This window comes from Manacus vitellinus, unplaced genomic scaffold (assembly GCF_001715985.3).
Source record: "Manacus vitellinus isolate BGI_N305 unplaced genomic scaffold, ASM171598v3 scaffold_99_pilon, whole genome shotgun sequence".
Taxonomy (NCBI): domain Eukaryota; kingdom Metazoa; phylum Chordata; class Aves; order Passeriformes; family Pipridae; genus Manacus; species Manacus vitellinus.
The window spans coordinates 449,625-461,962 of NW_021940916.1; the positions used below are offsets into that span (position 1 = coordinate 449,625).

The 12,338-nt window shown below is 54.2% G+C and overlaps 1 protein-coding gene across 1 annotated transcript in view; it reads left to right on the plus strand.

Moving 5' to 3' along the window:
* The window catches only part of SBNO2 (strawberry notch homolog 2), a 37,210-nt gene that overhangs the window by 17,496 nt on the left and 7,376 nt on the right, over positions 1-12,338 (plus strand). The window contains 12 exon segments of the mRNA XM_029965340.1: positions 3,257-3,349; positions 3,848-3,944; positions 4,168-4,328; positions 4,735-4,868; positions 5,458-5,548; positions 6,784-6,927; positions 7,433-7,550; positions 7,963-8,068; positions 8,242-8,395; positions 8,774-8,950; positions 9,599-9,696; positions 11,761-12,082. Coding sequence (XP_029821200.1) covers positions 3,257-3,349; positions 3,848-3,944; positions 4,168-4,328; positions 4,735-4,868; positions 5,458-5,548; positions 6,784-6,927; positions 7,433-7,550; positions 7,963-8,068; positions 8,242-8,395; positions 8,774-8,950; positions 9,599-9,696; positions 11,761-12,082 — 1,695 coding nt within the window.

The window sequence follows — 12,338 nt, forward strand, 5'->3', positions numbered from 1 at the left end:
CTGGAGGAGGGAAGGGGTGAAGTGGTGACACATATTTGGTCTCCTGGGAGCAGAATGGGATCTGGGCACCCTCAGAGGGATTCACACACTCTTCCAGAGTGCAGCACAGGCACTAGCTCTTTCTCCTGGCAACTGTGGCAGGGAGGTACATCCTGAGGAGAACGTACCCCTAAAACATTCAGCAGGTCCAGTGTGACCTGGACAGGGCACTCAGGAGTGCTGAAGGGATGGGCTCCAGGAAAACCACCCTAACATAGATCATTAACTGCCCCCCCCAGCAGCAGCACCTTTTGTTTGTTCTCCAGGGCAAATATTTCAGTTCCAATGACTGAAAAACTGTCTCAACTTTAGACTCACCGTTTGTGTTTACTTTGTGAGTCCAAGTCCCTGCAAGCTTTTACATCCCGGAGTTTTCCGGGGCGTGGGACCTCCTGGCCATCCCACAGCAGCGTGTGGTCCTGGGCACATTCACCAGCCCTCTGCCATCTGCTCTGCCTCAGCTGGGGGCTGACACAGTCACCAGGGGCAGCCTCTTCCTCCTGGGGTTGTTGGAGCCACATCATCCTCATCCGCTGGATCCGGGTCCCGGCTCCCACCGAGCCGTGGGTTTCCTTTGTAGGTCACTCTCTTAGGAAGAATGAGGGAAAACACTCATTGTGGATACCCCAGGAGGCAACCTGGGGTGCCTGTGCCATAGTCATTGCTGCATTTTGAGGCTCTCCTGTGCTCAGAGGCTGCATTTTGCAGCCAGTGTCTCTGGCTGTGTTGCCACGAGACAATCACACACAGTCTGCAAACTTAGGACCAGCAAAAACTTACTGGGAAAAGCTGTTCTAAATTCAGTGTGAAGAAAACAAGGGAGAAATAAGTATTGTGCAAGTGTGGGCACAGCAGTGTCTCCAGCCTTGGCCCCATCCCTGTCCCTGTCCCTCTCCCCTGCTGTTCCTCACGTCCTGCCCTCGCCCCTTTTGTCCTGTGGAGCACTTGGACTCAGATAAGGCCAATTAGCTCCTTGGAATTCCATTTATAAACAACTTCCTTTGGAAAGGAATCTCCAGCTATTTTAAACGTTTTCTTATCTGTGTTTTCTGGAGATAGAGATGATTTGGGCGGGGTTGTTGCTTTTTGGGCTGTTTTTTAACTGAGTGATGTTTCCTGAGGAGGTGTCAGGGAGGTGCATCCTGGACAGGAGATTTTGGTTTCATTTTTGCATGGAGGGGGCACTGTGGACCAGGACACTGGGTGAAGGGATTGTCAAACTGACTCATCATTGGCAGCTGCACGTTGGTACATGATATCAGCAGTTTGGATAATCTCTCCCTATCCCTTCCCACGTCCTCACAGTGTAATTGTCCACAGAATTGCAGGAATTTTGGCTTTCCAGCAGCCAGCAGCCAGAGCAGTCACTAAGCTTCAGTACAAATGGGACATCAGTCACGTTACACCCGGGCAGATCCATCCTGATCCATCCTGATCCGTGTGATCCAGGACATCACTCAGCTGTGGCTGTGCAGCCAGCTCTGACCCCACTGGGCTGGGTTATCAGGACTGTAGTTCTTCCAGAATTTCTGTTTCAGGCAGAGCAGGAACATCAGTCCCTCACAGTTCTGATGTGTGGGACATCCCAGGGGCCAAGCTGGATGCCTCCTGTGGGAGACCCACCTGTGGATCCCAGGTACAGGAACAGCCTTGTGCCTTGTCCTCTTGAAAAATAAACATTCCAAGCTCCCTGAGAGCCCCTGGACTGAGGTGCCCCGTGCTGGGTCTGGAGTGGGGTGTTATGGCTGAGGAGGAAAGGGCTGGATATAGAGCTGCCTCCCTGTGCCCGTGGGGAGAGGAGCTGCATCCAGTGCCTTGGCTGTTTATCAGTCAGGAATGGGCAGTTAGGGAAGAGCTGCCACCCTGTGAACTATTTGCAGGAGCAGCAGACAAAACAGTTCCCTTTGTAATGGAGCTGGGAAATACCATTTAAAAATAGTCCCTGTCATATCGTGTTTTCTCTCATCCATCTCACACATTCCCAGTGTTTTTAAGGCTGGGAAGCACAGACTTGCTTCGGAAGCCTGTGGCTGGAATTTTGGAGCTGCTCATGCAGTTTTTTATAGCTTGTTGACAGCACTTCACCCTTCTCCCAGCTCAGTACCCAGAGAAGGGATTCCCTTCCCAGGGAAGTCATGGTGAGGTGGGACAAAATGGAGAATAATGCAGAGAGGAAGAAGTGGAGTAAGACCGAGGCTGTGATTGTGCAATTATCACTCTCCCTCCTGCTTCCAGCCCCGTGTTCTCACAGGTCTGTGTTCCTCTTCTCAGGATGCCCTTGGAACAGAGGGAGGAGAAAATCAAACTGGGAGGCAAGGGAGGGTGGAGAAAGGCAGGAATTGTACAGGTGGATCATCCATCTCTCACTGCAGCTCCCGATCCCACCTGCTCTGGCCCTCACAGCACATTCTCACCTGTGTGGGTGGTTTTCAAATGCTCTGAGCAACCAAGGTTCCTGTTGCATCCTCTGCAGTTCCTGGGGTGGAATGCTGAGTGCCAAAGCTGGATCGGGATAGCAGAGCTTTGTACTTTGGGGACTGTGTGGTGCAAAACCAGCCCTGTATTCACCTCCTACTGCTGGAGCTGCAAGAACACCTCCTGCCCTTCCAGCGGCTCCAGGCCTTCCTCCTGCCTGAGACCAAACTCTGAGCTGGGATTTGTAGGTGGGGATGTTTCACCTGCTCTCCAGATTTGCTGGCACTAGAAGCAGCTCTTCCGTCCAGCTTCCTTCTGGTAATTCTGACTCAGGCTTCCAGGAATGGAGGGTGGGTTTTCTCTTTCTTCTTCTTTTTATTTTTTTGATTTTATTTAAAAATAGGAGTGTTTATGCCTAAGATCTTCCCATCTTTCTCTGCTGCTGGTGGAGCATGAGGCTCTGTGAGCCTGGCAGTCTGCACAGGCTGTAAACTTGGAGTAGTGCTGCTCCTGGAGTTGCTGATTGCTTTGGATGCCAGGAGCTGCTGGCCTGACCTTGCTCGCTGTCGGGAAATTCCAGGGTGAATTTGTGTGGGAGCAGACAAAGGATCTCCTTGCCTGAGCCCCCCCAGCCCAGAGTGTCTTGGGAGCTCTCTCTCCTCGCTGGCAGTGGCACAGCAGGCTGGATGGGCCAGGGATCACACACGTGTCCAAGGATCTTTGTTGGTGTATTTCTGGGCTTGCTGGGGTTGGAGGGCTGAGGGTTTGGAGCTCTTCCTCACCTGCACCCTTTGTGTTCCAGCTGTTCTCATCCAGCACACCATTCCCTGGCCTGAATAGCTCCCATGACCACGTTCCTGCTGTCCCCAACACCCCGCTCCTCATCAGCTACCAGGTGAGAGCCATGGGTGGCCTCTGTGGGATGGGACACCAGGCTCCTGGTGACATCCCAGTGCAGGGGGAGCAGTTCTGACCCTCTTCCCTTCAGAGGGAATGAGACAAGAAAACACAGGTCCCTGCCTTTTGCAGAAGTGTGCTGTATTTCCTGGGGTGGAACCTCACTGTGTTAAGGGGACACTTTGGGCTCTCAGGACTTTGCCCTGTGCTGCTGGCACCACGCTGGTTTAAAGCTGTGCCAGGTGCCTCACTCAGGGCAGGGGAGGGCACAACCCATCCAAAAAGTGCTGCAAACATCTTTCCCCAATTCAGTGAGGACCGGGCAGCTCTTACAGCCCCTGGGGTTGGCCCCCACTGGTGGTTGCCCTTAGTCTGTAAATGAGATGGATTGTGTCTGGAGGGTTTGGGGGATGGTTTCAGTGGCAGGTTGTGGCAGGGCACAGCACTGCACGTGTCCATAGCTCAACATTAACATTGGGTCAATGCTTCTCTCCAGTCTCAGGCTCCTGCAGAGGAGGAGGATGAGGGTGAGGAGGAAGAAACGGAAGAGTTGGGGCAAACGGAGACCTATGCAGAATACATCCCTTCAAAGTGTGAGTGTTGCCATGGGGAGTGCTGTTCACTCCATTGTGGACCAGCCTATTTCACTGCTCCCTTAATTTCCTGGGAGCAGTATCTGATGTTTGCTGTGGCACCTCCCAGGCTTGTGGTTTTCTGGGAAAACTCTACAGTGACCAGGGCTGTGGCCTGTTGATGAGCTCTGAGGTGCCCCTGGGAGTAAAGACCTCGACTTACCTGTGTTCTGTTGTCATTTAGCCAAGATTGGGAAGCACCACCCTGACCTGGTGGTTGAGACGAGTACCCTGTCCAGCGTTCCCCCCCCTGACATCACCTACAGCCTGTCCCTGCCGTGCTCCGTGGCTGACAAGGGCTCCCTCTCTGCACTACAGCTGGAAGCAATCATCTATGCCTGCCAGGTACTGCCTGCACCTTGCCCATCTCCTACCCCTCAAGAAAGCTGCCTCTGGTAGGGACAGGTGTTCACGTGGTTTAAAATAACTGTAATTCAGGTGGTGAAACTCCTTTGGCATTTAAGTGCCTTTCAAAGGATTATTTGAAGCCAGGGAGTTCTGTGGGATCTGTTTCCCAAAGGGGCAAGAACCCTGGACTTTTGTTGTGGAGAGCTGTACATTTTGGGGCCTTTTCCATGAACTGCCACTCATGAGCTTGGCCCTGACCCCTGACCCTTCCTGCCGTCCTTTGTCTGAGCAGGACGTGCACGTGCATCGGTGGGACGTGTGGAAGGGTTAAGCAGTGCTCACATCAAAGCTGTTAGCAAAGGCAAATCTAGTTTAATTTCCAGTCCTGTTCTTGATTTTGCAGCAACACGAAGTTTTATTGCCCAATGGGCAGCGAGCTGGGTTCCTCATCGGGGACGGTGCCGGAGTGGGAAAGGGCAGGACCGTTGCAGGCATCATCTTTGAAAATTATCTTAAAGGGAGGAAAAAAGCTCTGTGGTAAGTTGTTGGGTTTTTTTCTCTCTGTTCCCGTAAGACCTCGGAGTTAGTTTGGATCTAGAAGTAAGGAATTCCTTAGTGCTGATGTTGGCTTTAGTGTTGAGTCATGCTGTGGCCTTGGGTAAGTCGTTTCCACCTCTTACTGCCTGGTTGCTGCCTGTGCAATGGGAATATTCTGCCTGCAGCAGGGCTGGAGAGTGAGTCACTGTGAAAGAGCAGGTTTTGTGCTCCTGGGGGTGCAAGGACCAGTCTGGCCCCGCTCTCTCTGGAGTCGTGGAGGGGTGTGATGGGCTTCCTGGGTGCAGAGCCAGGAGTGGGGCTTTGCTGCAGATCACACACAGCCTGTGCCAAGGGGCAGCTGTCAGATCTCAGGTTGGGCTGTGTGGGCAGTGGAGATGTGACAGCTCTGCAGGGCTCCTCCTGCTTTAGTCAGAGCTGGTAATCACTGTGACTGCCTGGGGACATACCCAGCCCTGACTCCTCAAGGAGATACCCAACCCTGACTGCTGGGGGACATAACCAGCCCCAGCTGCCTGGGGGAGATAACCAACCCCAGGAGCAGATAACCCACCCCACTCCCACTTCACAGGTTCAGCGTCTCCAATGATCTCAAGTACGATGCTGAGAGAGACCTGAAGGACATCGAGGCCTCCCACATTCCTGTGCATGCTCTGAACAAGGTAGGAGAGGAGCTGCAGGGCTGCCCTGGAACTCAGCCCACAGGAGCAGTTGGGCACGTGGGGCAGTGTCACCTCTGCCCACATGGGCCGAGGCCCAGGCAGGCACAGACACTGAGCTGCCTGTGTTCCCTCCTCCCAGCCCACTTCCCACTCGGGGCTCCAGCTGATTTTATACCCTGTGGAGCTGCACGGGGAGCACAGAGCTGTTCCCTGCAGGGAGTGGGAAGTGTCTCCAGGCAAGTGCAAGTACAGCAGGACGGGAACCTTTTTCACCATTCCTGAGGAATCCTGTGGAGGGAATAGCTCTATGAGATGTGCTCTGCTCTTCTGGGCTGGCCTTTGCCAGTGCTGGTTCATGGAACCACTTCTCAGAGCATGCAGGGAGCACAGAGGTGCCCAGGCTGGTCCCTGGCACACCCATGGAGCATGTGGGCATTTCCCCCAGATGAGCAGATTAGAGGATTTTCAGGCTTTCTTCAGTTACTCAGTGCTGAGGCTGAAGTGTTTCTCAAAAGCACCATCAGCAGTTGTGGGATGATTATTCACAGGGCTCTTTGTGGCCTGCTTGGGTCTCTGTCCAGTGTTTTCCAGTTCACTGAAACCCTCTCCTCTGGTTTTAATGGTATTGAACAACCAGCTTTTACAAAGTCCATAGAAACCACAAGTGTTTGACACCTCTGAATGCCCTCCACTAAGAGACTGAAAGAGATTTTGTTTTCAGCCCCAAAAGACTTTAAATGGAACTTTTTTCAGCTTGGGGCCAGGGGTTTTTCCCCAACCTTGGATTTCTTTACAGGTGAGACCCACGGCAGTGGGACAGGCAACAATCTCACCTGGTCAAAGAGAAAAGGATTTTCTAGAAGGAATTGAAGCAGGCAGGAGGGTTCAAAGCAGTGAAACACTCTAAACTGTTGCTTAAAAAAACGAAGCACTTTTTTTGCCAGAAAATCGAGGTCCTCGTGTGTTCCCCACAGTTCACTGCAGGCGTCCAGATGTGCTGACACATTGGCTGGGGCACTTCTCCAGACATTTACAGTCCCTGTCATCACCCTGTGTCAGTGCCAACTGAAATGCCGAAGGCATCAGCTACTGACAGCTTTTTGTCTGTTCTGAGCTCAGACTGGGGTTTGTTCTGGGATCAGGAGTGTGTCCGGCGTGGCCGTGGGCAGGGAGGGCTGTGACGTGCCGGGGACAGCGATGATGAGTGTGTGTGCTCTGGTTCTTCCTTCCTGCAGATTAAATATGGTGACACAGCTACCTCAGAAGGAGTCCTCTTTGCCACCTACTCGGCGCTGATCGGCGAAAGCCAGGCCGGGGGACAGCACAGGACGCGCCTAAAGCAGATCTTGGACTGGTGCAGGGAAAACTTTGATGGAGTTGTATCCTTAAAAAAAACCCCAAAACAGTCAAAAACTGGAGAGAGAGGGACTGCCACTTGTGATTGTGCTTCACTGGGGAACAAAGAGCTCGGGGCCATCTGAAGTCACAGGGAGCTGCTGTGGGAGCAGCCCCGTGCCTGCGGGAGGTATTTTAGTGCTGTGAGTACATGAATCCCCCACACTCCTCCTCCTCCTCCTCCTCCCAGGATGCAGTTAAGGGGAGGAGGGGAAGAAGCAGCTGGGATTAACCTTTTCACATTCCTCTCCCTCAGCATTACAAGACAAAACACACCTTGGAGGTGAAGGGAAAGGGAGGGGGAGATGACTTAGGGTCTGAGGAGCAGAGGACTGGGCAAAGGCAGCAGATTCCACGTGTGGGGAAGGAGTGGGTCCGTACTGGGGCTGGGTGTTGGGTTGGATGAAGGCAGCTTGGCTGTATTTTCTGTCTGCTCCCATCCTCGGGATGAAAATAGATCCTTTCTCCTTAACTGACATTCCCCTGCAGATCGTGTTTGATGAATGCCACAAAGCCAAAAATGCCAGCTCTACCAAAATGGGCAAAGCAGTGCTGGACCTGCAGAACAAGCTGCCTCAAGCAAGGGTTGTCTATGCCAGTGCCACAGGTGAGCTGCTCTGCTCAGGGGGTGGGTGTGAAGAGTGGCAGGTCTCCTCTGACCTGGAGGCCACTCTGAGGTGTGAGTGTGTGTGCTGAGAGCACGCGGCTGTGCGAGGAGAGGTCAGTGGTGCTGCAAGGCTGGAGAGGAGCTCAGAGTGCCAAGATCTGCCCCAAGCCCCATCACTGATGTTACTTGTAGATTTTTGGCAGGTCAGACTAATTTCTCTCCAGTTTAACTTGTTCCTGGCCAGCTGTTCCAGCTGTGTGGTGACACTTGCCCACTCAGTGTAGGGAGGGCAACATTTGGAAAGGTGTCCTAAGGCACAATGGCAAATGACAGCCTCTTGAGTTCTCTTCACTTGAATCACAACTGCTCCCAGGTGCTGTGGGTTTGCTGACAGTGAATTCTGTCTAAACAGGTGCCTCAGAGCCAAAAAACATGATTTACATGAGCCGCCTGGGGATCTGGGGGGAGGGAACCCCGTTCCGAGCCTTCGATGAGTTCCTGCACGCGATTGAGAAGAGGTGAGTCCTGTCCCCCCGGGCAGGGGGAGCTGTGGGAAGGGGGGGCATGAGCCAGAGGAGGGGCTGGGGCTGCAGAGGCAGCAGCTGGGGGTCACTGCTGGGGTCACTGCTGGGGTCACTGCTGGGTCACTGCTGGGTCACTGCTGGGTCCCACAATTGCCGCCCTCTCCCAGGGGAGTCGGGGCGATGGAGATCGTGGCGATGGACATGAAGGTCAGTGGGATGTACATTGCCCGGCAGCTCAGCTTCACTGGAGTGACCTTCAGGATCGAGGAGATCCCGCTGGACGAGCAGTACAAGGCTGTCTATGACAAGGCAGCCAAGCTGGTGAGCTGGGCCCCTTGTAGTGGGAGGCTGAGGTTCACTCATGCTTTGGGCATGGCCACTGGTATGTGGGAGGGTTTGAGGACCCTAAATGAGGCCATGACCTCAAACATTAGAAAGAAAAGGGGTACACAATGGTCAGCTGATGTAAAAAAACCACCCCCTTATACTTTTTTGCTTCTGTTTGAAAGTTCCATATTTGCAAAGCAGAGCTTTGTCATGCTGATGCAGAGAATGCCCAGAGCTTTCATTCAGCCCAACACATAAACACTGATCCTAAAGCAGATTATCAGCCCCCAGACTGCTCTGCTCACCTCCCTCGTGGCAGGAATGCCAGCGGAGATGAGGATATTAACTCGTGCCTCTCGCTGTCGTCCGCAGTGGGCAGAGGCCTTGATGGTGTTCCAGCAGGCAGCCGACTGCATCGGGCTGGAGTCGCGCAAGTCGCTGTGGGGTCAGTTCTGGTCGGCTCACCAGCGCTTCTTCAAGTACCTGTGCATCGCTGCCAAGGTGCGGCGGCTCGTGGAGCTGGCCCGGGAGGAGCTGGCCAGGGACAAGGTACTGGGGCAGCCCCGCCAGCCCGACCCCACGTGGGATGGTCGTGCCCGGGTTCCGCAGAACATTCCCAGTGAAATGCTGGGGAGTTAACGTGGCCTCCTCTCCCGAGGCATTACCTCCTCTCCCGAGGCATTACCCTCTGCTGGTGTGTGGGGGATGTGGGCAGGCTGGTCTGGGGTGGGATTTTGGGTCATATTCAAGCTGAAAGTGTCCAAGGCTGAGTTGGATGGGGCTTGGAGCAACCTGGGCTAGTGCAAAGTGTCCCTGCCCATGGCAGGGGCTGGGACTGGATGAGCTTTAAGGTCCTTTCCAGCCCAAACCACCCTGGGATTCTAGAAGAGGTACCAGACCCTTCACCTTGAGCACAGCTCTGCCCTTTCATCCACCTGGGTGCACCTTGGAAATTTTAGGCAGAAGATCCCTAGCACAGGTGTGTGCTCAGTCACTCTCTGTGGGGTCAGCCCAGGGGGCTGTTGGATGCTGAAAGGTTTGAGAGATGGTTCTTCATCAGGAGCCCTGCCATGGGCCCAGCATGGATTTGTTTGGGACAGGGTTCAAGGGGAGTACCTGGGTCTGGGAAATACCTCTTGAGCCTGGAGCTGTGCCCCTGCCCTGACACCTCCCTGTGCCATCCCTCGTGTCCCGCAGTGCATCGTCATCGGCCTGCAGTCCACGGGGGAGGCTCGCACCAGGGAGGTCCTGGACGAGAATGATGGGCATCTCAACCGTTTTGTCTCTGCTGCAGAGTGAGTTAAAAATCCCTGTTTTCCTTTGGGGGTGCGTGGGAGGCCAGAGGAGTGGGAGGAAAGCTCCTGCACGGAGCACTGGCTGTTCTTGGAATGCAGTTTGACGTCACCTCCCCCTGTACTGTGGAGAGGACACTCAGAGGGGTCCGTGGGTCACTGTGTCTTCAGTGGGACTGTATGAGCTACATCCTGGATTTTGAAGTCTCCTGTGGTCCAGACTCGCAGGAACAGCCTGATCCCACTCTCTACACACGTAAAAGAACTGGCAGGTGTAGGAGAGCCAGGAATGGAGCTCAGATGTAGTTTGTGTGTGTCTGGAAAATGAGGGTGTTGACACAAAAGGAATGAGCAAGAGAATCTTCTGTAATGGCAAAGGCTGTGATGATGCTGTGAGGTGGCATCACTGGAGCAGGGCAAGGGACGAGTGGTCCGAGGACCAGTGTTGGCTTTGAGCTCGTGTATGGGACAGGACCAGTGTCCTGGCTGTGTGGCCATCCCGGCTGACAGGAGAGCTGGCTGTGCCAGCAGTGAGCCAGCAGCAGGACTCGTGCTGCCCACTCAGCAGAGTGAGGCTCCTCCTCCCCTCCTGCCTGCAGCTTCCAAAACACCAGCCCATCCCTGAACGTGACTGAACCTGCACAACGGGTGACAAAAGCCTGGGACATGGGGTTGGGTTGTGTTTCCTCTGCAGTGCAGGGCTGTTTTCTTCTGAAGTGACTTTTGATGCGTGTCTGGGTTAGGCCGAGCTTTCCTCCCTTGGTGCTGGGGTTTGGGTCGGTGTGTGTGACTCTGCTGTCTCCAGCCCAAACCCCAGTTTGGTGACAGTGCACAGGGCAGGTCTGGCAGCTGCTTGGGTGATTTGGTCTCTTGATCTCTTGGATTGGTTTCCATGTCATGGAACTCAGGTGTAGAGGAAGGACAGTGTGGTCCCTGGAGCCGGGGGGTCCCGCACTGTGTGACTGTCCCTGGCCCCAAAGGCAGGAACTCTGTGTTCCTCAGCCCTGGCCGGATCACTGAGTGTCTCCTGGCATCTGCTCAGCCTCCAAATGTGTGTCCTGGTGTTCCAGCACTTCGGGGGATTTCTGGAGGGGAGTGTGCTGGGAAGGAGCGGTTGGTTAAAGATGCCGAGAAATGGGGTTAAAAATAAACATTGTTCTGTGAGTGGATTCCAGCCCAGGGCTCTGTCTGCAGGGAGACAGGGAGGGCGAGTGCCGGGAAATGAGCAGAACTGCACGGCAGGGAGGCTCCAGAGTGAGTGTTCTTTTGGGCAGGGTCACCCCAGCACACGGGACAAGGGGCCATTCTTGGTGCCACAGAGCTCTGTCCCTCGGGGGAGCAGCGTGGTCCCTGTCCCCTTCAGCCCCTCACACTAAGGGTCCTAGAGCTCCCTCCCCAGTTCCCAAGGCTCCCTTTTCTCACCCAGGGGAGTTGTCATGTTCATCCTCTCACCTGTCACTTGCAACATTTGGGGTTTTGGGTTTTTTTTTGGTTTTTCTCAAGCAGAGCTTGTTCAGCACCTCCTTCTCATTGCCCTGAGGGTTCATCCACACAGTCAGCATTTAAACATTTGCTCTCTGATTTGTAGAACAGCCCACAGAAACCTTTGGTTTTCATTTTTTTCTGATGTTTTTTTCCATTCACCTGAAACCACTATGGATCCATGTTCAGCCACTTGGTTTTGTGGGAAGCAGGCCCACAGCCAGGGAATCAGAGGACTTGGTGGAGCACATTTGTTGGGTGGCCTGGTGGTGGTCTGTGCTCTTAGGGCATGGAGAGAGGCTGGACACTGGGACTTACTGGATTTTTGATGTAGCAGCTTCCCAGTGTAGTGTTTCCCATTTAAAACTCCCTCTTGGTTGATATATAAAGGTCCTGCAGCCTTGACACACTCTCAGGCTCCAGGAGCTGTCCCGTATCCAGGGCTGGCTGAGCCCGTGGTGGCAGCCCTGGGGCAGGATTGACCTCTCTTCCCTGGAACGTGGGGCTCTCTCAAATACACACGTGGTACTTGGTAACCAGCACATGTTCCTGGTAGCTGGAATAAATTTTGCATCTTACTTTCAGAGGCGTCTTTCTATCACTAATTCAGAAGCACTTTCCTTCAACCAAAAGAAAGAGAGAAAAAGGAACTGGCATTAAAAGAAAACGTAAGAGCTCCCTCACTCCCAGCCCAGCCCCTGCCTCCTGCCCTGCTGCTCCCCCCCAGCCACTCACTTGTTCTCTGCCTCTTGCCCTTCTCCCCACTCCATGCTTTTTGCTGCTCTCCTTGGTTTCTGTTTGCCCTCCCACACATCTGTCGCTCCTTCGTCCGGTGGACAGCAGGTCTGGGTCATCCACCCTTTTCCTGCCTCTGCCCCACTGCCCTGTCCCAGTGCAGGGCCTGCCCTCTGCCCCTGCCCCGTGGCTGTGCCCCCTCCCCTCAGCCTGGGCTGGGGGCAGATGGCACAAGGCCTGACTGGTGTCCGAACCCTCCTGCAGCCAGAGGGTTCCTCCATGGCACCCTACGTAGGGCATTGCATGTGTCCAGGGGAAAACAGTCACTTCCCTGCAGGTTATTGGCTGTGGCTGCAGGTAAGAAGAGTTTTGGGATTTCTCCTCTAGTGGGATGTGAGAAAGGGGGAAGAAGGGGCAGCAGCACTGGC